The 23,161-nt window shown below is 45.8% G+C and overlaps 1 protein-coding gene across 1 annotated transcript in view; it reads left to right on the forward strand.

Moving 5' to 3' along the window:
• The window catches only part of upb1 (ureidopropionase, beta), a 187,621-nt gene that overhangs the window by 111,044 nt on the left and 53,416 nt on the right, over nt 1-23,161 (forward strand). The window contains exons 6-7 of the mRNA XM_063031687.1: nt 1,661-1,830; nt 12,635-12,716. Coding sequence (XP_062887757.1) covers nt 1,661-1,830; nt 12,635-12,716 — 252 coding nt within the window. The remainder of the gene's footprint in view (nt 1-1,660; nt 1,831-12,634; nt 12,717-23,161) is intronic.

A 23,161-nucleotide genomic window follows, 5' to 3' on the forward strand; every position in this document is an offset into this window, starting at 1 on the left:
AATGCCAGTGTCTGGAAGGGACCTCAGACACCCGTGCACCCAAGCTGAGCCTGTAACCTCCATCCTGCCCTGAATTCACTCAGGCCATTTCTGACACCTCCATTGGCTTTCTAGATCTCTCAGTCTCCATCCCTGGAGACAAACTGTCAACCAACATCTTTTATAAACCTATTGATTCCAGCATTATCTTCACTATACTCCTCCCACCCTGTCTCCTGTAAAAATGGTAATTTCCCTTTTCTCAGTTTCTTCACCCCTGCCACATCTGCGGTTTTCCTTTCCAGGACATCAGTGATGTCCTCCTGCTTTAAAGTACAAGGTTTCCCACCCTCCACTATTAATGCTGCCCTCACCTGTATCTTGTCCATTTCCCATACATCTACGCTAACCCCATCTTCCCGCCATTATAATAGTGATAAGAGTCCCCCATTAGCCTCCACGTCCATCACATTATTCTCTGCAATTTTCACCATCTCCAAAGGGACCCTGCTACTAAATATATCTTTACCATAAGACATCGGAGCAGAATTAGGTCATTTGCCCATCACGGCTGATCCATACTCATCTCCCCACCCCCCTCCGCTTTCCGCAGGGATTTCTCCTTCTGCGATTACCTTCTCCATTTGTCTTTCCCTGCTGATCTCTCACCTGTGCAAGTGGCTAAAGTACTACACCTGTCCATTCACCTCCTTCCCCTCCATTCAGGGCCCCAAACAGTCCTTCCAGGTGAGGCAACACTTCGCCTGCAAACTTGCTGGTGTTGTCTATTGTGTCTGATGCTCCCAATGCAGCCTGCTCTACATTGGTGAGACCGCTTCGTCAAACACCTCCGCGCCATCTGCCACAAGCAGGGCTTCCCAGTGGCCAAACATTTTACCCACCACTCTCGGAGGAAAAGCCCTACCTCTAACATCCTCCCTATACTTCCCTCCAATCATCCTAAGATTATGCCCCTCATGGTAGCCCTGGGAAAAAGTCTCTGGCTCTCCACTCAATTTATTAGTCTTATCATCTTGTACACCTCTATCAAATTACCTCTCTTCCTTCTTTGGTCCAAAGAGCTTACTCAACCTTTCTTCCTTAGACATGCCCTCTAGTCCAGGCGGTATCCTGGTAAATCTCCTCACCAGAGCTGAACACAACATTCTAAGTGTGGTCTAACTGGGGTTTTATAGAGCTGTAACACTACCTGGTGGTTCTTGAACTCAATTGCCCAACTAATGAAGGCCAACACACCATATGCCTTGTTAACAACCCTATCAACTTGCATGGCAAATTTGAGGATCTATAATCGTGGACCCCAAGATACCTCTGTTCCTCCACTCTGCTAACAATTCTGACCTTCAAAATGAATCACTTCACACTTTTCTGGGTTGAACTCCCATCTGCCAATTCTCAGCCCAGCTCTGCGTCCTGATAATACCCAGTTGTAACAAGAACCTGTTGGGCCAGGTTTCCACTCAGTCCTGCTGACCCAAAATGGATTGGTTAACAAGATTGATAGGATTGCCATCTCAGGCCCTCTTTGGTAACGTGGTGTTGGGTCTTGTGCTGAGCATGTTGAAGGATTTCTCCCAGTGACGGTGTAGAAGTGGCCAGGAACTAGTTCATTTGTAATTTGTATGCATGACCTGTGACAGTTTTATTTCTCCGTTTACAGTCTACATATTACATGGAAGGAAACACTGGGCACACAGTGTTTCAGACTCAATTTGGACGGATTGCTGTAAATATCTGCTACGGTCGACACCACCCTTTGAATTGGTTAATGTACAGCATTAATGGAGCTGAAATTATCTTCAATCCTTGTGCTACCGTGGGGGAGCTGAGGTAAGGTTTCAATAGATACATTTAACATCAGAGAAATGTATACAATATACATCCTGAAATTCTTTTTCTTCGCAAACATCCATGAAAACAGAGGAGTGCCCCCAAAGAATGAATGACAGTTAAACGTTAGAACCCCAAAGCCCCCCTCCCCCAGCTCCCCCAGTTCTAAGGGAACATAATAATTTAATTTAATGATAACCTTTGACAGCTATTCAGAATTTAGCCAGTGCCCTAAACTCTGTCAGCCAAGTAGTATAAAGGGTAGTTTGTTGTGTTATTAACATCTATGAGCTGGCACTGGGCAAAATATACGGAACATCTTTTAATTGTGGTGAAACTACACCAGACAAGTAATTTGATGGTGAAAGTTTTGTTTTCGAAGAGCTCTTGCCCCAGGCTTCCGGTTGAGAACAAGAAAAGGGAAGGGTGAGGTGGTTACAGGAAGGAAAACTCTTCACGTTAATGCAAAGCTTTGAATTACATTGGATATGTAGACTAACAAATCTCCAATGCAAACCCAATTAAGCAGTATCTGGAAAGCTATACAAGGGACTGACAAAAGTTGTCTTCACCAGATGGAACCTTTCTAATTCAATCTGAGCATGCTGTCATATGTAAATACAGCATTCATGCGTACATTTACCTCTCAGCTTCCGTTCCGGAGCTGGGAGAGCAGTCTCATCACTGGCAGCAAATCGATTGGAACTCTGAGTTCTCACCAGGGCAGGTTCTGATTGGGAGGGTGAGCTATGCTTTGTGACAGCAAATTTCTTTCATTGGGATAATAGTTGGAACTGTTCCTGTGAAAGGGAACATTGCTGGGGAAGAACAGTGGCTTGTCGTTGCTATTCCCAAAGGGAGGAGTTCAAGCACAGAGCTTGGGACTTGTACCTGTCGACTGGCAGTTGCACTGAGCTGAGCCGGAAGGCACACCTTAACCAGATGCACTGCTATTTGGTACGCCATCTGCTCTGCTTGAGTCTACAAGATGCTGCAGAGAGGTGTGGACACAGCTCATTGTCGCCTCTGTCTACACTTCTCACCACCTTGGCAAAGCAGCCAACATAATCAGTGATGCACCCACCCCAGACATTCTCTCTTCTCCCCCCACCCACTGGGCAGAAAATACAGAAGCCTGAAAGCATTTCCTAATATGATAAAATGGATTCTTGACCTCATAATGACCTTTTGCCTTGATGTCTGCCTGTACTGCACTTCCTCTGTAACTGTAATATCTTATTAAAGTCATCGAAAAGTACAGCACAGAAACAGGCCCCTCGACTCATCTAGTCCATGCCAAAGCATTTAAACTGCCTACTCCATTGACCTGCCCTGGGACCATAGTCCTCCATACCCTTACCATACAGATACCTATCTAAACTTCACAAACATTGAAATTCAAATCACATGCACCACTTGTGATGTGCTTGTTCCATATTCTCATGACCCTCTAAGTGAAGAAGTTTCCCCTCATTCCCCTTAAAGTTTTCACCTTTCACCCTTAACCCATGACCTCTAGTTGTGGTCCCACACAATCCCAGTGGAAAAGCCTGTTTGCATCTACCCTATCTATACCCTCATTATTTTGTATACCTCTATATCCTCTCCATATTCTATGTTCTCAAGAATAAAGTCCTAATCTATTCAATCTTCCTTGTAACTCAAGTCCACCAGACCTGGCAACATCCTTGTAAATTTTCACTGTACTCTTTCAATCTTATTTCTATTTTTCTGTGGGAGGTGACCAAAACTGCACACAATACTCCAGATTAGTCCTCACCAGCTTCAGCATAATATCCCATCTCCTGTATTCAGTACTTTGATTTATGAAGGCCCATGTGGCAAAAGCTTTCTTTATGACCCTATCTACCTGTGACGCCACTTTCAATGGATTATGGACCTGTATTTACAGATCCCTTTGCTCTAGCTCACTCCTCAGTGTAAGACCTACCCTGAGACTCTCCTGTAGTCACCTACCCAAAGTGTAACACCTCACACTTGACTGCATTAAATTCCATCTGCCATTTTTCCAGCTGATCCAGATCCCCCTGCAAGCCATGATAGCTTTCCTCACTGTCCACCACACCCTCAGACTTGGTGTCATCTGCAGATTTGCTGATCCAGTTGACCACATTATCATCCAGATCATTGATGTAGATGACAAACAACACCAGATGCAGCACCGATCCCTGAGACTCTCTAGTCACAGGCCTCCAGTCAGGGAAGTAACGTTGTATTACTACTTTGTAGCTTCTCCTACAAAGCCAATATCTAATCCAATTTACTACCTCATCTTGAATGCTGAGTGACTGAACCTTCTTGACCAGCCTCCCCTGTGGGACCTTGTCAAATGCCTTGCTGAAGACCTTGCCTTCATCAGCTTTCCAGGTTACTTCCACGAAAAGCTCTATAAGATAGGTTAGACATGACCTACCACACACATGCAGAGTATTCTTAAGCAATCCGTATCTATCCAAATACTCATATATCTGGTCCCTTAGAACAGGGGTCCCCAACCTTTTTTGCACCACGGACCAGTTTAATATTGACGATATTCTTGCGGACCGACCGATGGGGGCGGGGGGGGCGGTGTTCAAGTTCAACAGTGCGTGACAGGGAATGAGGAAAGGTGCAGCTGACTCATATCGTTTCATATCGCCAAATCATATCGTTTTTCTCGTGGCCTGGTAGCACATACTTTGCGGCCCGGTACCGGTCCGCGGCCTGGTGGTTGGGGACCACTGCCTTAGAATACCTTTCAATAATTTTCCCACTACCGATGTCAGGCTCACCAGGTTTAGAGCCTTTCTTAAAGAGCAGAACAACTGTGGCTATCCTCCAATCCTCTGGTACCTCTCCTGTCACGAAGGATGATTTAAATATCTTTGCTAGGGCCCCAGCAATTTCTGCACACCTCCCACAGGGTCCAAGGGAACACCTTCTCAAGCCCAGGGGATTTATCCACCCAAATTTGCCTTAAGACAGCAAATATCTTCTTCCGTAATCTGTATAGGACCCATGAAGTTATGCTGCTTTGCTGCAGTTCTCTCAGACTCTGTGTTCATCTCCTAAATAAATACAGATACAAAAAAAATTTAAGATCTCCCCCCATCTCTTTTGACTCCATCTATGGATCACCATTCTTATCTTCCAGAGGACCAATTTTGTCCCTTGCAATCCTTTTACTCTTAACGTATCTGTCTGCTAGAACAACTTCCTGCCGTCTTTTAGCCCTTCTGATTTCTTTCTTAATGTTCTCTTGCATTTCTTATACTCCATAAGCACCTCATTTGTTCTTACCTGCTATGCACCTCTTTTTTCTTAACTAGAGCCTCACTATCTCTTGAAAACCAAGGTTTTCTTGAGCTGGTGTCTTCATTTTTTATTCTGACAGGCACATACGAGCTTTGTACTCCCAAAATTTCACTTTTGAAGGCCTCTTGCTTTCCAAGTACACCTTTGCCAGAAAACAGCTGGTCCCAGTCAGTCCAACTTGCTACATCCTTTCTAATACCGTCTCCAATTTGGAATCCCAACCCTTACACCAGACCTATCTTTTGTATACTTACTTTGAAACTGATGGTACTGTGATCAATAGACGCAAAGTGTTCCCCTACACAAACTTCTGATTTCTTTCCCTGTCTCGTTCCCTAATCGTAGTTCCAGTATCGCACACTCTCTCATTGAGACTTCTACGTACTGATGAAGGAAACTTTCCTGAACATATTTGACAAACTCCATCCCATCTAGTCCTTTCACAGTACGGGAGTCCCAGTCAATGCGTGGAAAGTTGAGATCACCTACTGTAACAACCTGATGTTTATTGCAACAGTCTGCAATCTCGCGACAAACTTGTTTCTCTAAATCCCTTGGACTGTTGGGTGGTCTGTAATATGGCCCCATTAACGTGAACATACCTTTCTTATTACTCATTTCCACCCAAGTTCTCCAGTCTGTTGTGACTGAGCACTGCTGTGATATTTTCGCAGACTAGTATTTCCTTTACTCCCTCCCGCTCTGCCCCATCTAAAACAAATGAACCCCGGAATGCTGAGCTGTCAGTCCTGCCCCTCTTGCAACCAATTCTCACTCGTAGCTACAATACCATAATTCGAGGTGTTGATCCAATTCCTAAGTTCATTTGCCTTTCCTATGAGACTTCTTACATTGAAATATAGTCATGCCATGCTCAACCTTTTGATTCCTGACTTTGTCTGAAGTCTCAACAACATCTGTCTCCACAATCTCACCACTATCTGTTATGGTACTCTGGTTCCCATCCCCAGTCTCAACAACATCTGTCTCCACAATCTCACCACTATCTGTTATGGTACTCTGGTTCCCATCCCCAGTCTCCATCTGTCTCCACAATCTCACCACTATCTGTTATGGTACGCTGGTTCCCATCCCCTCTCAACAACATCTGTCTCCACAATCTCACCACTATCTGTTATGGTACTCTGGTTCCCATCCCCAGTCTCCATCTGTCTCCACAATCTCACCACTATCTGTTATGGTACTCTGGTTCCCATCCCCAGTCTCAACAACATCTGTCTCCACAATCTCACCACTATCTGTTATGGTACTCTGGTTCCCATCCCCAGTCTCCATCTGTCTCCACAATCTCACCACTATCTGTTATGGTACTCTGGTTCCCATCCCCTGCAACTCTGGTTTAACACCCCCCCCCCCACCCCGTGTAGCATTAGCAAACCTTCCTGCTAGGATATTAGTCCCTTTCCAATGCAGGCATAAATCATCCCTTCTGTACAGGTCCTACCTTCCCTAGAAGAGAGCCCAATGATCCAAAAATCTTATACCCTCCCTCCTACACCATCTCCTTAGCCATCTATTAAACTGTATGATCTTCCTAGTTCTAGCCTCACTCGCATGTGCCACAGGAAGCAAACCTGAGATCACAACCCTGGATGTCCTGCCCTTTAACTTAGCACCTAACTCCCTGAACATACTTTGCAGAACCTCATCACTCTTCCTACCTATGTCAAGGTAATCTTTAAAATGCTGGACTGTTTTCTGAGGACCCTGTGGAGATCTCCAAGGCTGTTTTATCTCCCTTGTATATATTTTACCAAGCTGTACCTTCGCGGTTAGCTGGGGTCTGTTGTGTGTTAGTTGGCAGATTATCAGGGTAGGTCCCGGTACTTCTGGATGTATCAGGATCAAATACAAAACATATACCATAGCTTTCAGACTGTTCTGACTTTGTTCAGCTAAGTTGATGCCTTAGTATCAACATCATCTCGCCAAGATGCCAGAACTAACCTGTAATAACTGTTGTGTTTTGTCTAAGATTTGGACAACACTGCCCTCTACAGCACCAATCCTGTATCAGACTGGGAGTGTGATTTTACAGTAACAGTAAGGGCACCATTCCAAACAAGTCCATCACTTAAACTGTGGGATTGTATTTACTTTCTAAAAGCACCAGATGGCTTTGATAAAGATGCAGCTGCTGCAGGAAGCTCCCGCTGGGAAAAAATACTTAATAGTATGAAGGAGCAGAATTTTATGATTCATGTTGCATTCAGGAACAAAATGTTTGGTGGGTTCACCTTTTAGAACGTGGAACATAGCACAGTACAGGGCTCTTCAGCCTACGATGTTGTGCCAACCTTTTATCCTACTCCAAGATCACTCTAACTCTGTCTGACTCTACCACCACCCCTGCTAGCATGGTCCACATCTGTGTGTGCAAAAATTTAACCTCTGACACCTACCCACCATACTTTCCTTCAATTATGCCCTCTCATATCAGTCATTTCTGCCCTGGGAAAAAATCTTTGGCTGTCCTCTCAGTCTATGCCTCTCAACATCTTCTATACCGCTAACAAATCACCTCTCAGCCTCCTCCTCTTCAAAGAGAAAAATGTCAGCACACTGAATCTATTCTCATGAGATAAACTCACTAATCCGGGCAGCATCCTGGTAAATCTCCTCTGCACCCTCTCTAACGCTCCCATATCCTCCCTATAATGAGGTAACTAGAACTGAACACAATACTCCCAGTGTGGTCTAGCCAGAGTTTTATGGAGCTGCAACATTTCTTTATGGCTCTTGAGTTAATGAAGGTCAACAAACCACCCTATCAACCTTCTAAAGTGAGTCACTTCACCTTCCCCAGATTGAACTCCACATGCCACTTCTCAGCCCAGCTCTGCATCCTAACCCTGTTCCGCTGTCACCTACAACAACCCTTCTGCACTATCCACAACTCCACCAAGCTTTGTGCCATCTGCAAACTTACTAACCCACCCTTCCCATTAGACCATAAGACATAGGAGCAGAAATAGGACACTCAACCCCGTACATCTGCCTTATCGCCATAACCTTTGATGCCCTGACCAATCAGGAAATGATCAACTTCCGCTTTAAATATACACGCGGTCTTGGCCTCCACTACAGTCTGTGGCAGAGCATTCCACAGATTCACTACTCTCTAGCTAAAAGAATTCCTCCTTACCACTTTTCTAAAGGGTCGCCCCTCAATTTTGAGACTGTGCCCTGTAGTTCTGGATGCCTCCACCATAGGAAACATCCTCTCCACATTAACACTATCTAGTCCTTTCAATATTTGGTAGGCTTCAGTGAGATCCCCACCCCCGCATTCTTCTAAATTCCAGTGAGTACAGGCCCAAAGCTGCCAAACGCTCCTCATATGTTAACCCCTTCATTCCTGGAATCGTCCTCATGAACCGCTTCTGGACTTGCGATGCATCCTTTCTAAGATACAGGGCCCAAAACTATTGACAATACTCGAAGTGCGGACTGGCTAGTGTCTTATAAAGCCTCAGCATTATCTCATTGTTTTTATATTCTATTCCTGTAGAAATGAATACCGACATTGCATTTGCTTTCTTTACTATAGACTCAACCTGTAAATTAACCTTCTGGGAGTCTTGTACAAGGACTCCCAAGTCCCTCTGCACCTCTGATATTTGAATGTTCTCCCCAATAGTCTATACTATTGTACCTTTTGGCAAAATGCATTATCATACATTTCCCAACACTGTATTCCATCTGCCACTTTTTTGCCCATTCTAAGTCCTTCTGCAATCACATTGCTTCCTCAGCACAACCTACCCCTCCACCTATCTTTGTATCATCCGCAAACTTTACCACAAAGCCTTCGGTTCCATTATCAGAATCATTGACAAACAATGTGAAAAGTAGTGGTCCCAATACTGATCCCTGATGAAATATGAGGGGAAACTGACCAATAACATGAAGCAGGACACCAAAACTTTTTTTGCATTGTATCTCATTTACCATAGCTTTACCTGTTCACTTAGCCTACCCAAATTTCCTCGAGTCTGTTAACTTGCAATGCCACCCATGTTATATCCATCATCTACTTGTAAACCTGCTGGCTCATACTGGTTCCCATCCCCCTGCCATATTAATTTAAACCACTCCCAAAAGTTCTAGTCAACCTGCCCGCAAGCGATATCGGCCCCCTCAGATTCAAATGCAATCCATCCCATTTGTACAGGTCACACCTGCCCCAGAAGAGGTCCCAATTATCCAGAAATTTGAATCTCTGCCCCCTGCTCCAATTCTTCAGCCGCACATTTATCTGCCAGCTCATTCTATTCCTGTCCTCACTGTCGCGTGGCAAGGCAGCAATCCGAGATTACTACCCTTGAGGTCTAGCTTCTCAACTTCTTCCCAGCTCTCTGCATTCTGTTTTCAGGAGAGTCCGTTCTCTCCCTATGTCATCGGTACCAATATGTACGATGACCCTCCCTTTTCAGGATATTGTGGACGCGTCCAGAAACATCGCGGACCATTTCACCTGGGAAGCAAACTACCATCGCGTCCACAGAATCGCTGATCTGTCCCCGTAACTATAGAGTCCCCTATTACCACTGCCCCGTCTTCAGTTCCCTACCTTTCTGAGCCACAGGGCCAGAGTCACTGCCAGAGGCACGGTTACTGTTGCTTCGTCCAGGTAGGTCATCCCCACAACAGTACTCAAAATGGGGTACTTATTGTTGAAGGGGACAGCCACTGTCTGACGTTTTCCCTTCTCTCTCTTAACAATCACCATTTATCTGTCTCCTGTGGCCTTGGGGTGACTACCTCCCTGTAGCTCCTGTCTGTCACCTCCTCACTTTCCCTAACAAGCCGAAGGCCATCGAGCTGCAGCTCCAGTTCCTTAACATGGTCTCTGAGGAGCTGCATCTCAATACACCTGGTGCAGGTGGCTACCGGGAGGGTGGAAATCTCCTGGAAATTCCACATCTGACACTCAGAACAAAACCCTCGCCCTGCAGACATACCCCCTATTCGTTCGAAGGTTGGGTAAGAAAAAGAAATAAGAAATAAACTTACCTACTTACCTCACCTCCACCTGTTCTCGCCAAAGACTGTTGAGCTTATCACTCTGACAATGACCACTCCACTACATGATACCTCTCTTTTATGGAGACTAGGTTTCTCAAGCTCTGCTCTGGACCTGCGCAGGTACGCAAATGCTTCTTCTGCATCTGCGTAGCTGTCCAATCAAAGAATCTCCTTCCTCATCCAAGTCATTTATAAAAATCTCCAAGATTGAGGGTCCCAGAGCACCGCAGGTCACTGACCTCCGGGCAGAATACGCTTCATCTACTACTGCACTGTGCTTTCTGTAGCAAAGCCAATTCTGAATTCATGCAGCCAAGTTTCCAATGAGCCTGTGGGGCATCTCATCAAATGCCTTACTGAACTCCATATACAGTGGGAGAGCATTTTGGAGATAGTGATAACAATTCTATCTCCTTTACCATACATTGGAGAGAGATAGGAACAGACAAGTTAGGAAAGCATTTAATTAGAATAAGGGGAAATATGAGGCTATCAGGCAGGAACTTGGAAGCATAAATTGGAAACAGATGTTCTCAGGGAAATGTACGGAAGAAATGTGGCAAATGTTCAGGGGATATTTGCATGGAGTTCTGCATAGGTACGTTCTAATAAGACAGGGAAAGGATGGATGGAACCGTGGTGCACAAAGGCTGTTGTAAACCTAGTCAATAAGAAAAGAAGAGCTTATGAAAGGTTCAAAAAACTAGGTAATGATAGAGATCTAGAAAATTATAAGGCTAGCAGAAGGGAGCTTAAGAATGAAATTAGGAGAGCCAGAAGGGGCCATGAGAAGGCCTTGGTGGACAGGATTAAGGAAAACCCCAAGGCATTCTACAAGTATGTGAAAAGCAAGAGGATAAGATGTGAGAGAATAGGATTAATCAAGTGTGACAATGGAAAAGTGTGTATGGAACCAGAGGAGACAGCAGAGGTACTTAATGAATACTTTTATTCACTACGGAAAAGGATCTTGGCAATTGTAGGGGTGACTTACAGTGGACATGATCTGCCCCTCACAAAGCCATGTTGACTATGTAATCAGACTATGCTTCTCCAAATGCTGCTGTCTCTAAGAATCCTCTCCATAGATTTAACCTCCACTGAAGTAAGACTCACTGGTCTGTAACTCCTAGGGTTATTGCTGCTCCCTTTCTTGAACAAAGGAATAACATTTGCCACCCTCCAATAATCCTGTGGCCAGTGAGGATGCAAAGATTATCACCAAAGATGTAGCAATCTCTTCCCTCACTTCCCATAGTAACCTAGGGTATATCTCATCTGTCCCCAGGGATCTATCTATAATATTGCTTTTCAAAAGTCCAGCACATCCTCTTTCTTAACATCCATGTACTCCGCCATATCAGCCTGTTCTACGCTGACTTCACATAGCTCAAGGTTTCTCTCACTGGTGAATAGTGAAGCAAAGTAGTCATTAAAGTCCCCACCTCCTCTGATTCCAAGCACATCTTCCCTCTTCTATTCCTAATCCATTTTACCCTCACTCTAGTCATCTCTTGTTCTTCACACATGCCCTTGGGTTTTCCTTAACCCTACCCACCAAGGTCTTTTTGCTGCTAGCTCTCCATTGTTCATCTCCTTCCTGGCTCTAAATTTGTCTCTGTTACTGACCATCTGTGTGTCTGCTTAAGCCCGGGACATAAGTGCCTGATCTGCTGCTCTGTTCCCTTCAGGGACCTGTGGACATTTGCTCTGAGATCTGTCTGTCTTCCTTGCTTCAGACTGACCAGCCAGTTATGGAGGAAAAGGGGCCTGAATACTCCTATGGGAGTGAAGCTGCTCTTTCAGTTGCCTGTACTGGCTCTGTTATAGCATGTTATTAGATACAAGTTAAGATAACTTGCACCAAACGGCTTTACATATCCACTTTTACTTTGTTGACACTAGACCCAGCCCCCAGCTTATGCCAGTTCAGTTCCCGAGCACCATCTGCAAGTGGGAAATGAACAGAGTGTGGGAGAAGGTCACAGAAACAGTGGTGACAGGAGAGTGAGCAGGCACAGGAAGGACGGCTACCAGTGAGCAAGTCCCACCTCTGCCCGGCTCCACCTAACCCCCGATTGGTGCAGCTCGGGTGTGGAAATGCCCTGTTCCCGTCTGTCAGAAGATGCCCAAAACCTTGAAACAGCCAACAAATCCCTCCCCATCCCTTTCCATCCCACCATCCTTCCGAATGCTTTTGGCATGTGGGAGCTGGCTGTAGGTCAGGAGCTGGTAGCTCCACCCAGGGAAGGTGTTGTGAGACTCAACTGTTCTCTCTGTGCCACTGATGCAATCCCAGAGGGATTCCTGGGTTGCTGTTTACACCACTTCTGCGGTTCCTGCCAAGGAAATGGAATGTCAGCATATATCACTGATGGGAGGTTTTATTGAATGCAATTGTCCCAGTGCTTTGTTAAGTTAACTTCTGTAAATGTTGCAGTGAACCGCTGTGGCCCATTGAAGCTAGGAACGCAGCAATTGCCAACAGTTGCTTCACCTGCGCCATCAACCGAGTGGGAACAGTGAGTACTCTGTGGGCTAACCGAGTGGGAACAGTGAGTACTCTGTGGGCTAACCGAGTGGGAACAGTGAGTACTCTGTGGTCTAACTGAGTGGGAACAGTTAGTACTCTGTGGTGTAACCGAGTGGAAACAGTGAGTACTCTGTGGTCTAACCGAGTGGGAACAGTGAGTACTCTGTGGTCTAACCGAGTGGGAACAGTGAGTACTCTGTGGTGTAACCGAGTGGGAACAGTTAGTACTCTGTGGTCTAACCGAGTGGGAACAGTGAGTACTCTGTGGTGTAACCGAGTGGGAACAGTGAGTACTCTGTGGGCTAACCGAGTGGGAACAGTGAGTACTCTGTGGTCTAACCGAGTGGGAACAGTGAGTACTCTGTGGTGTAACCGAGTGGGAACAGTGAGTACTCTGTGGTGTAACCGAGTGGGAACAGTTAGTACTCTGTGGTCTAACCGAGTGGGAACAGTGAGTACTCTGTGGTGTAACCGAGTGGGAACAGTTAGTACTCTGTGGTCTAACCGAGTGGGAACAGTGAGTACTCTGTGGTGTAACCGAGTGGGAACAGTGAGTACTCTGTGGGCTAACCGAGTGGGAACAGTGAGTACTCTGTGGGCTAACCGAGTGGGAACAGTGAGTACTCTGTGGTCTAACCGAGTGGGAACAGTGAGTACTCTGTGGTGTAACCGAGTGGGAACAGTTAGTACTCTGTGGTCTAACTGAGTGGGAACAGTGAGTACTCTGTGGTGTAACCGAGTGGGAACAGTTAGTACTCTGTGGTCTAACCGAGTGGGAACAGTGAGTACTCTGTGGTGTAACCGAGTGGGAACAGTGAGTACTCTGTGGTGTAACCAAGTGGGAACAGTGAGTACTCTGTGGGCTAACCAAGTGGGAACAGTGAGTACTCTGTGGGCTAACTGAGTGGGAACAGTGAGTACTCTGTGGTGTAACCAAGTGGGAACAGTGAGTACTCTGTGGGCTAACTGAGTGGGAACAGTTAGTACTCTGTGGGCTAACCGAGTGGGAACAGTGAGTACTCTGTGGTGCTAACCGAGTGGGAACAGTGAGTACTCTGTGGTGTAACCGAGTGGGAACAGTGAGTACTCTGTGGTGTAACCGAGTGGGAACAGTGAGTACTCTGTGGGCTAACTGAGTGGGAACAGTTAGTACTCTGTGGGCTAACCGAGTGGGAACAGTGAGTACTCTGTGGTGTAACCGAGTGGGAACAGTGAGTACTCTGTGGGCTAACCGAGTGGGAACAGTGAGTACTCTGTGGTGTAACCGAGTGGGAACAGTGAGTACTCTGTGGGCTAACTGAGTGGGAACAGTGAGTACTCTGTGGTGTAACCGAGTGGGAACAGTGAGTACTCTGTGGTGTAACCGAGTGGGAACAGTGAGTACTCTGTGGGCTAACTGAGTGGGAACAGTGAGTACTCTGTGGTGTAACCGAGTGGGAACAGTGAGTACTCCGTGGTGTAACTGTGCTGGCTGAGTCTGCATTCCTGAAACTGTTGGAGGAACTGGGACCGAGAGGATGTGTGCATCACCTGCATGGTGACATCCTCTCCCATGTCACTGAGTCACTGTGGGGAGAGTCAGCATCTAGTAAAAGACTGGGACCTTGGGAGCATTGATAATACAGAAGGGCTGGGTGCAGAGGGTGATACCGGTAGGCTGGGTAATATTTAGAGGGAGGGATTGAGTATACGAGTTGAGACATCATGTTGCAGCTGTTGGACTGCACTTGGAGTATTGTGTCCAGTCTTGTCACCACACTGCTAGGGTGTAGAAAAGATTCACAGGAAGTTGCCGACTGGAGGCCTGAGGTTCTAACGAGGTTTTGGAATGACTGGATTTATTATCACTGCTCCAAAGGAGGCTGAGGGGAGACTTATGGAAGTTTATAAAATGATGAGGGGCATTGTTGGGAGTCTGCTTTTCATTTCCCAAGGTAGGGGAGTCCAGAAGTAGAGGCCATAAGGTGAGGTGGGTTGGTGGGGAGAAGTGCTCTAACAGAGAGTGGTTCTCATCTGGAGCTGTGAGAGGAGGTGTTACAGGCAGATACAGTGACAACACGTGAAAGTTGTTTGGACAGGCACTTGGGTAGGAAGGGATCAGAGGGATACAGCACGACTGCAGACAAATGGGGTTAATGGTACGGATGAGTATCAGGTTAGATGGCTTGTCTCTGTACTGAATCCTCTCAAACTCATGGGTAATGGTTAAATGCCAACGTGCTAGCAGACCCTATTGCCAGGGTGAGTCTAGTTAAATGCCCCCTGGACCCAGGTGAGAATGACAGCAACCAGGTCGGCAGGCAGCCGGGTAGACAGTGACTGCTGCTTCTCAAGCCAGCCCTTGCCTCGGATACAGCTGCCCACTAGGCTGCTCCCCCTGGGTGTGGGGTGGCCAGGGCACCCTGAGTCTGGACTGAAGCAGCTGCTGGCTAGACACGCCCAGGCACAGTGAGAGTGGAGCAGATAGCACCAGGGAGGACGGCTGCTTCGTTCTCCGTGGAGCCATTGCCGTATTTCAGAGGATTTACGGTGATCTTTGGAATGCCTGATCGTAGTCCCTGCGTCCTGGATCGCTGTCGTCTGCTGCTGGGGAATGTTAGATGGACTCAGTGAGTGCCAGCACCCTTTCTACCAGCATCCAGACTTCGTCAGTGTACTGCTGGTGTTTGGTGTGTGTGTGAGCTGCGCAAACCTGTCATTCTGTGTTTCTGCTGCAACCAGGAGAGGACGTATGCTGTCACTGTGTGAGTGTTGGGGTGCTGCTGATTAACTACATAGGATGGAACTGGGAGGTGAGATGTCAGAGGCCAGTGTTCACTGATCCTGTGAACCCCATTCCAGCAAAGTATCAAGATGGTAGTACTTAGTTCCTGAGATGGATCTCCTTGGCCACACCTTCCTACCATCTCCTTTTAAGGCATGGAGGAGTTCCCTCCTCCTCATCTTTCTCATGACATAGAAGCGGGCCATAGAAACGTTGAGCCTATGCCCGCTCTCAGAGCAATCTCCTCGGTCCTATTAGTTCCCACTCACCTACTCTCTTCTCAGATGCTCAGAACCTTCCCCCCTCCACAATTCTCCTACCAGCCTGTACTCAGGGGTGATTTACATCACCTAGTGAAACTCCCAGCCAGTACTTCAGGTACCCACAGAGAGACCAAAGAATTTGGACCAACTCACAAAACACTGGTCTGGCAGCATCTATGGAAGGGAATGGACAACACTTGTCTTGGGTTGAGCTGGAGGCTCTCAACCTGAAATGTTGACTGTCCATTTCCCTCCAGAGATGCTCCCACACTGAGTTCCTCCAATCCTCTGTGTGTTACAGCAAGTTTCCGCAGCTCATCGGTCTAAGCTTTGACTTGGCTTTCTGAAGTTGGTAAGCAGGGGTGGAGGAGAGGAGTTTTTCTCTCTCGCAGACAGCTGCGCTTTTAGCTGGCCGCTGTTCAGACTCTGTAAGTCTTGGGGACTTGTTTCCTGTGACTGCACACTAGTGCCAGAAGCTTAGTAATTGTTGTTGACCACACAGTGTAGTCCTCGTAATGATTGTATGCATCTGAGTTGCGTCAGATCAAACTGGTATCACTCTGTCAGCGTTTTGCGATTTCTGTGCAGTTGAATTTCATGGCTGGTGTCTGGTTACATTGCTGCTGTGCACAATGGCTTGTTTCCCTACGGACATCAGTGACTGAACTTAAAGATTCATCACTGGCTGTAAAGTGCTTTGGGAATTCCTGAGATTGTAAAAGGCATTTTTTCATTTCTACAGAACATCATAAGCATTCTTTGGAACAAGATCAATGAGTTATTTCCAAGAGAAACAACAGAAGAACTCCCCAGGGCTGAGGATTCTATTTATTTCCTCAGCATTTCATAAGTGTGGGAAGTTTAAAACTACTTTTTGACCCCAAGAATTTATATTCTGATGATATCTTTGGTTAGTTTCCCATTCTAACGACCTTCTGAGATCTTTCCACAAGTGAAAAATATCCTTCCTGTGGGACACAGGCTGCTTGTGGTAAGCATGGGAACAAGATATAGTAAGTCTGTCACTAAAGAGATTTGCAACAGAAGTGCATTATTAAAGCAGCTGCTATACTTTTGTAAGGTGATAACACTCAGGTTATGGAAGTTGTTTTATAACTACTTTGATTTTTTTCCAAGTTACAACCTCGTTCATAATAAAACTTAAATAGAAAACCAATCCTCATCGTGTACAACTACACAGAAAAGTAATCTCTGTCATCTTGCCCCAGTGGATATTCCCACGTAGAAGCCTGGAGGGTGAAAGTACTCGGGATTCTGTGAAAGGGGACCATCCTGCGTCTTGAGCCTCTCCTGTCATTCTGTTCATCCATAACTGAATCTGAAATCTTCATCTGCCCTTGCTCCAGATCCACTGATACCCTCACCCAGTACAGGTCCACCATCCACATCTCAGAAGCTTCAGCCAACTCATGTGAATCCTCAGCTTTTTAAGGCAGAGTTCTGGATTTTTGCCATCCTCCATGTAACAAATGGTTTCTAGGTTCCAGACATGCAAAGGCACATCACCCCTTGGATCCTGAGATCTAGAGCCACTGAATGATCCGCATTGTCCATGACAAAGACCAGAACGAATGCAGGAAGGGTGGATTTATTCTGGCAGATTGGACTTGTGCGAGAGCCCTGTAAAGATCAGTTCTTTTGGGTAAGGCAGCTCTCGGGATGATGATAAATTATTGGACTGCCTTTAGGAAACCTTGTCCTTTTTCTGGCTTCACCAGTCATTTGTAATTCGTGATACTGCTGGGTCTACAAACATTTACAGCTTCAGGGTACCAAGCACAGGACTGATCAGGTGCACCGTATATTGCAGATTCCTGTCATGTTGTAAGAGTCACAGCACTTTGGCCCATCTACTCCATGCTGAACCACTTATCCTGCCTAGTCCCATCGACCATACCCATCCTATCCAAACTTGTCTTAAACATTGAAATCAAAATCACATTCACCATTTGCACTGGCAGCTTGTTCCATGCTGTCAGCAGTGAGAGTGAAGAAATTTCCCCTTAAACATCTTATCTGTCACCTTAACCCATGACCCCTGGTTGTAGTCTCACCCAAGCTCAGTGGTAAAAGCCTGCTTGCATTTACTCTATCTATTTTGTATGCCTCTGTCAAATTTCCTCTCAATCTTCTACATTCTGCGGAATAAAGTCCTAATCTATTCAATATTCCTTATAGTTCAGGTCCACCGGACCCGGCAACATCCTTGTAAATTTTCTCTGTACTCTTTCGATCTTATTTACATCTTTCCTGTAGGTAGGTGACCAAAACTGCACACAATACTCCAAATTAGGCCTCACTAAATTCAACATAATATCGCAAATCCCGTAGTCAAACTTTTGATTTATGAAGGTCAGTGTACCAAAAGCTTTCTTTACAACCCCATCTGCCTGTGATGTCACTTTCAATGAATTATGTACCTGTATTCCCAGATCCCTCTGTCCTATCACACTCTTAAGTGCCCTACTGTTTAGTGTGTAAGACCTACGCTGGTTGGCGCTCCCAAAGTGCCACACCTCACACTTATCTACATTGAATACTATCTCCAATTTTTCTAGCTGCTGCAGATCGTTCTGCAAGCTTTGATAATCTTCCTCACTGTCCACTACACCCCCAGTCTTGGTGTAATCTGCAAATTTGCTGATCAAATTAACCACATTATCATGCAGATCATTGATCAAGATGACAGACAGCAATGGACCCAGCTCCATTCCACTAGTCACTGCCATGTCAGAGAGGTAACCATTTACTTCCGGTCTCTGGCTTCTCCCGCAAAGCCAATGTCTAATCCAATTACTACCTCATCTTGAATGCCATTCGACTGAACCTTCTTGACCAAACTCCTATGCAGAACCTTGTCAAATGCCTTGCCTTCATCAACTTTCTTTGAAAAGCTGTATAAGATTGGTTAGGCACGACCTACCACGCACAAAGCCATGCTGTCTATCCCTAATCAGTCCCTGTCTATCCAAATACTCATTTATCTGGTCCCTTATAATACTTTCCAATAACTTGCCCACTATTGATGTCAGGCTCACCAGCCTATAATATCCTAGCTTATTCTTAGAGCCTTTTTTTAATTCAGGAGAACAATCTTAGCCAATCCTCTGGTACCTCACTGGTTGCTAAGGATGATTTAAATATGTCTGCCAGGGCCCCTGTAGTTTCTGCATTTGCCTCCCACAGGGTCCAAGGAAACACCTCATCAGTCCCGGGAGATTTGTCCACCCTAATTTGCTTCAAGACAGGAAGCATCTCCTCCTCTGCAATCTGGATAGGGCCCATGACCTTGCTGCTGTTTTGCCTCACTTCTACACTCTCCGTCCGTCTCCCGACTAAATACAGATGCAAAACATCCATTTAAGATCTCCCCCATCTCTTTTGGCTCCACACATAGATTACCATTCTGATCTTCCAGAGGAACGACTTTGTCCCTTGCAGTCCTTTTGCCCTCAACATATCTGTAGAATCCCTTGTGATTCTCCTTCATCTTGTTTCTAGAGCAGCTTCATACCTTCCTTTAGCCCTCCTGATTTCTTTCCTTTTTTCATTTTTTGTACTCCTCAAGTACCTCATTTGTTCCTTCTTTCATATACCTGCTGTGTGCCTCCTTTTTTGTTCTTCACCTCCACTACTACTGCGACGTCGACTCAGGCCTTGGGGGCCGGCATCGGGCACGATGACGGACTCTCCACTTCTCCCTCTCCCTCATCAGTGTGTTCAGTTCATCTACATTAGCCACACCGCTGTCTTCTAGGAGCGTGTTGACCATAGTCTTGGGAGGTTCATCCTCCCGTGCTTGGGCTCCCATGTGATGACTGGGCTGGCAGGTCGCTCAGGGTGGCGTAGATAGTGCCCGCTAGTTGCAGTCTTCTCGCCTGTTCTTCACCAGGCCCTGAATATCTTGGAAAGCAAGGTTTCTGCTATCCTTGCTTTTTATTCTGACAGGCACATACAGGCTTTATACTCTCAAATTTTCACTTTTGAAGGCCTCCCATTTACCAAGCACACCTTTGCCAGAAGACAGCCTGTTCCGAGTCAGTCCAACTTACTAGATGATTTCTGATATCATCAAAATTGGCCTTTCTGGAACTTCTGGGTTGAGCATGGAGTGACTAGGTGCATGTGAGTGTGGCTCCCAATTTTTATTGAAAATCTACCTGTTTATCTTTGCTGTACGCTCGAGATAACTGAATATTTAACATTGTGAACAACCCGGGATGTTGCTGAACACTGAAATGGCAAATAAAATGTACCTTCGAAGTAAAACTGGGGAAGACAGCGAAGCCTCGAGCAAGAAAGCTGATGTTATGGTTATGGCGCCGTTGCACGGTGCTGGGCCTGCGCTACCTGATGACCTGGAGAGGCTTTGTTTAGTACTTCTTACTGACATGACGCAAGCAGTGCATTCTGCCCTAAAAAGAGAACTTGAAGATGCATTGTCACCAGTGAATGCTACCGTGGAACAAACTTTGTCTTATTATGAGTCGCGTCGCACGATGAACGCATTCGTGAGGTTGAAGACGGCCTGAATGATTACAGTGACCAACTGGTGAGCGCCGAAGCCGCCATTGCAGCGTTGCAGAGCGAAAACGCATTTCTGAAGGGGAAGCTAGATGACCTCGAAAATCGGTCGCGGAGATCCAATTTGAGAGTGGTCGGCATTCCTGAAAATTTGGAAGGTTCTTACCGTACCCTGTTAAATTTCTGACCGAGTTTTTTGATGGAGTGCTGGGGACAAATTTCTTCCTAAGGTCTCTCGTGCTTTCGCGTGCTCACCAAGTTGGGCCTAAAGCATCCGGTGTCTCTGGAGCCAAGCAAACGAGACCAAGAACGTTCCTGGTTCTCTTTCACTACTTTCAAGATAAGCAATGCGTCATCAATAGACGGAGCAGGAGCTGTATTTCCGCGGACATCGGGTGTTTTTTAATGAGGATTTTAATGCGGAGCTGGGGAGAAAACGAGCAGCTTTCAAGGAGGTGAAACCCCTGCTTTACGGGAAAGGGGTCAGGTTCGGCCTCTTGTATCCTGCCCGGCTCCAAGTCACCCATGAAGGTAAAAAGCATTATTTCGATACACTAGAGGCAGCCAAAGAATTTGACCATTCGCTCTGGGGAGAAGAAGAATGAGAAGAGCAATGACTTTTTTTTTAGGTTAACTATGAAGGGGCCTCCCGCCAAGGTAAACTGTTAATTTTCGCAATCCACTTCTTTGTTCATTTTTTTCCAGTTTAATTTGTGGAACGTGATCGGGTTGAACTGTTATGCTGCGGAATCTGATTAACAAGAACTTTCAACCAGCAAAATGTAAATATTTGGGATTTGCATCTCTGGCGCTTAGTTTCCTAGTTTCTTGTTTTTAATGTTTTGCTTGGCCTGTGCTATCTTTAGCCTATATATATTAAAGGTAGAATAAGTGAGTGTATAAATTTTAAGGAGGATTAGATTAGATTGAAATTTGGTTGTATGGGGAACGCTTTGGAAGTTTTTTGTTGGGTACTGCCTGCGATCATCCTCAGTTGGGGAGGTAGATCTAGGTTTCGGGGGTTAATTGTCTTGTTTGTGTAAAAGGGTGGGGGGAGTGTTTTGGGGGATCACCATGGCAGCTTATTCTTTTGTGTGTTACGGATTGGCCAGATTTTCTTTTCATTGTGCGTTATTGTGTGCAACTTATGCCCTCGCACTGTTTTGGATTGTAGGCCCTGTGTGTCTTTTGATATGGTTAACGTGAGCGCTGCTGGTGGAGGCCACCCTGTGAGGTTTATTTCTTGGAATGTAAAGGGGCTCAATGGTCCGGTTAAAAGAGCTAAAGCTTTCTCTCATCTGAAACAATTAAAAGCAGATATACTATTTCTACAAGAGACACATTTAAGAGTGGAGGACCATAATAGACTTCGTAAAGCATGGATTAGTCAGGTTTTTCATTCCAGATTTAATAGTAGGTCCAGGGGGGTGGCAATATTAATCACCAAAAGAATGCAGTTCACACCATCTGATGTAATCAGTGACCCTAATGGTTGCTTTATTATAGTCTCTGGATCTTTTTTTCAGATAGCAGACAGGAAGCAAAGAGTGGGAATAAACGGGACCTTTTCAGAATGGCAGGCGGTGACTAGTGGGGTACCGCAAGGCTCAGTGCTGGGACCCCAGTTGTTTACAATATATATTAATGACTTGGATGAGGGAATTAAATGCAGCATCTCCAAGTTTGCGGATGACACGAAGCTGGGTGGCAGTGTTAGCAGTGAGGAGGATGCTAAGAGGATGCAGGGTGACTTGGATAGGTTGGGTGAGTGGGCAAACTCGTGGCAGATGCAATTTAATGTGGATAAATGTGAAGTTATCCACTTTGGTGGCAAAAATAGGAAAACAGATTATTATCTGAATGATGGCCGATTAGGAAAAGGGGAGGTGCAACGAGACCTGGGTGTCATTATACACCAGTCATTGAAAGTGGGCATGCAGGTACAGCAGGCGGTGAAAAAGGCGAACGGTATGCTGGCATTTATAGCGAGAGGATTCGAGTACAGGAGCAGGGAGGTACTACTGCAGTTGTACAAGGCCTTGGTGAGACCACACCTGGAGTATTGTGTGCAGTTTTGGTCCCCTAATCTGAGGAAAGACATCTTTGCCATAGAGGGAGTACAAAGAAGGTTCACCAGATTGATTCCTGGGATGGCAGGTCTTTCATATGAAGAAAGACTGGATGAACTGGGCTTGTACTCGTTGGAATTTAGAAGATTGAGGGGGGATCTGATTGAAACGTATAAGATCCTAAAGGGATTGGACAGGCTAGATGCGGGAAGATTGTTCCCGATGTTGGAGAGGTCCAGAACGAGGGGTCACAGTTTGAGGATAGAGGGGAAGCCTTTTAGGACCGAGATTAGGAAAAACTTCTTCACACAGAGAGTGGTGAATCTGTGGAATTCTCTGCCACAGCAAACTGTTGAGGCCAGTTCATTAGGTATGTTTAAAAGGAAGTTAGATATGGCCCTTGTGGCTACAGGGGTCAGGGGGTATGGAGGGAAGGCTGGGTTCTGAGTTGGATGATCAGCCATGATCATAATAAATGGCGGTGCAGGCTCGAAGGGCCGAATGGCCTACTCCTGCACCTATTTTCTATGTTTCTATGTTTCTATTAATACCTAATCTGAACACACACCAGCTAATCTTTTCAGGAGATTTGAACTGCGCTATGGTATGGCAAAGGCCTTCCCGATGTTTATGCAACAAAATGGTTATATGGATCCTTGGAGATTTTTGAATCCATCAGTTAGGCAATTCTCTTTCTTTTCTCATGTTCACCACTCCTATTCCAGGCTAGACTATTTCTTTATAGATAGCTCCTAGATACCAGTGATTAGACAAATTGAGTACACTGCTATAG

Source organism: Mobula hypostoma, chromosome 23 (assembly GCF_963921235.1).
Source record: "Mobula hypostoma chromosome 23, sMobHyp1.1, whole genome shotgun sequence".
NCBI classification, from domain to species: Eukaryota; Metazoa; Chordata; class Chondrichthyes; order Myliobatiformes; family Myliobatidae; genus Mobula; species Mobula hypostoma.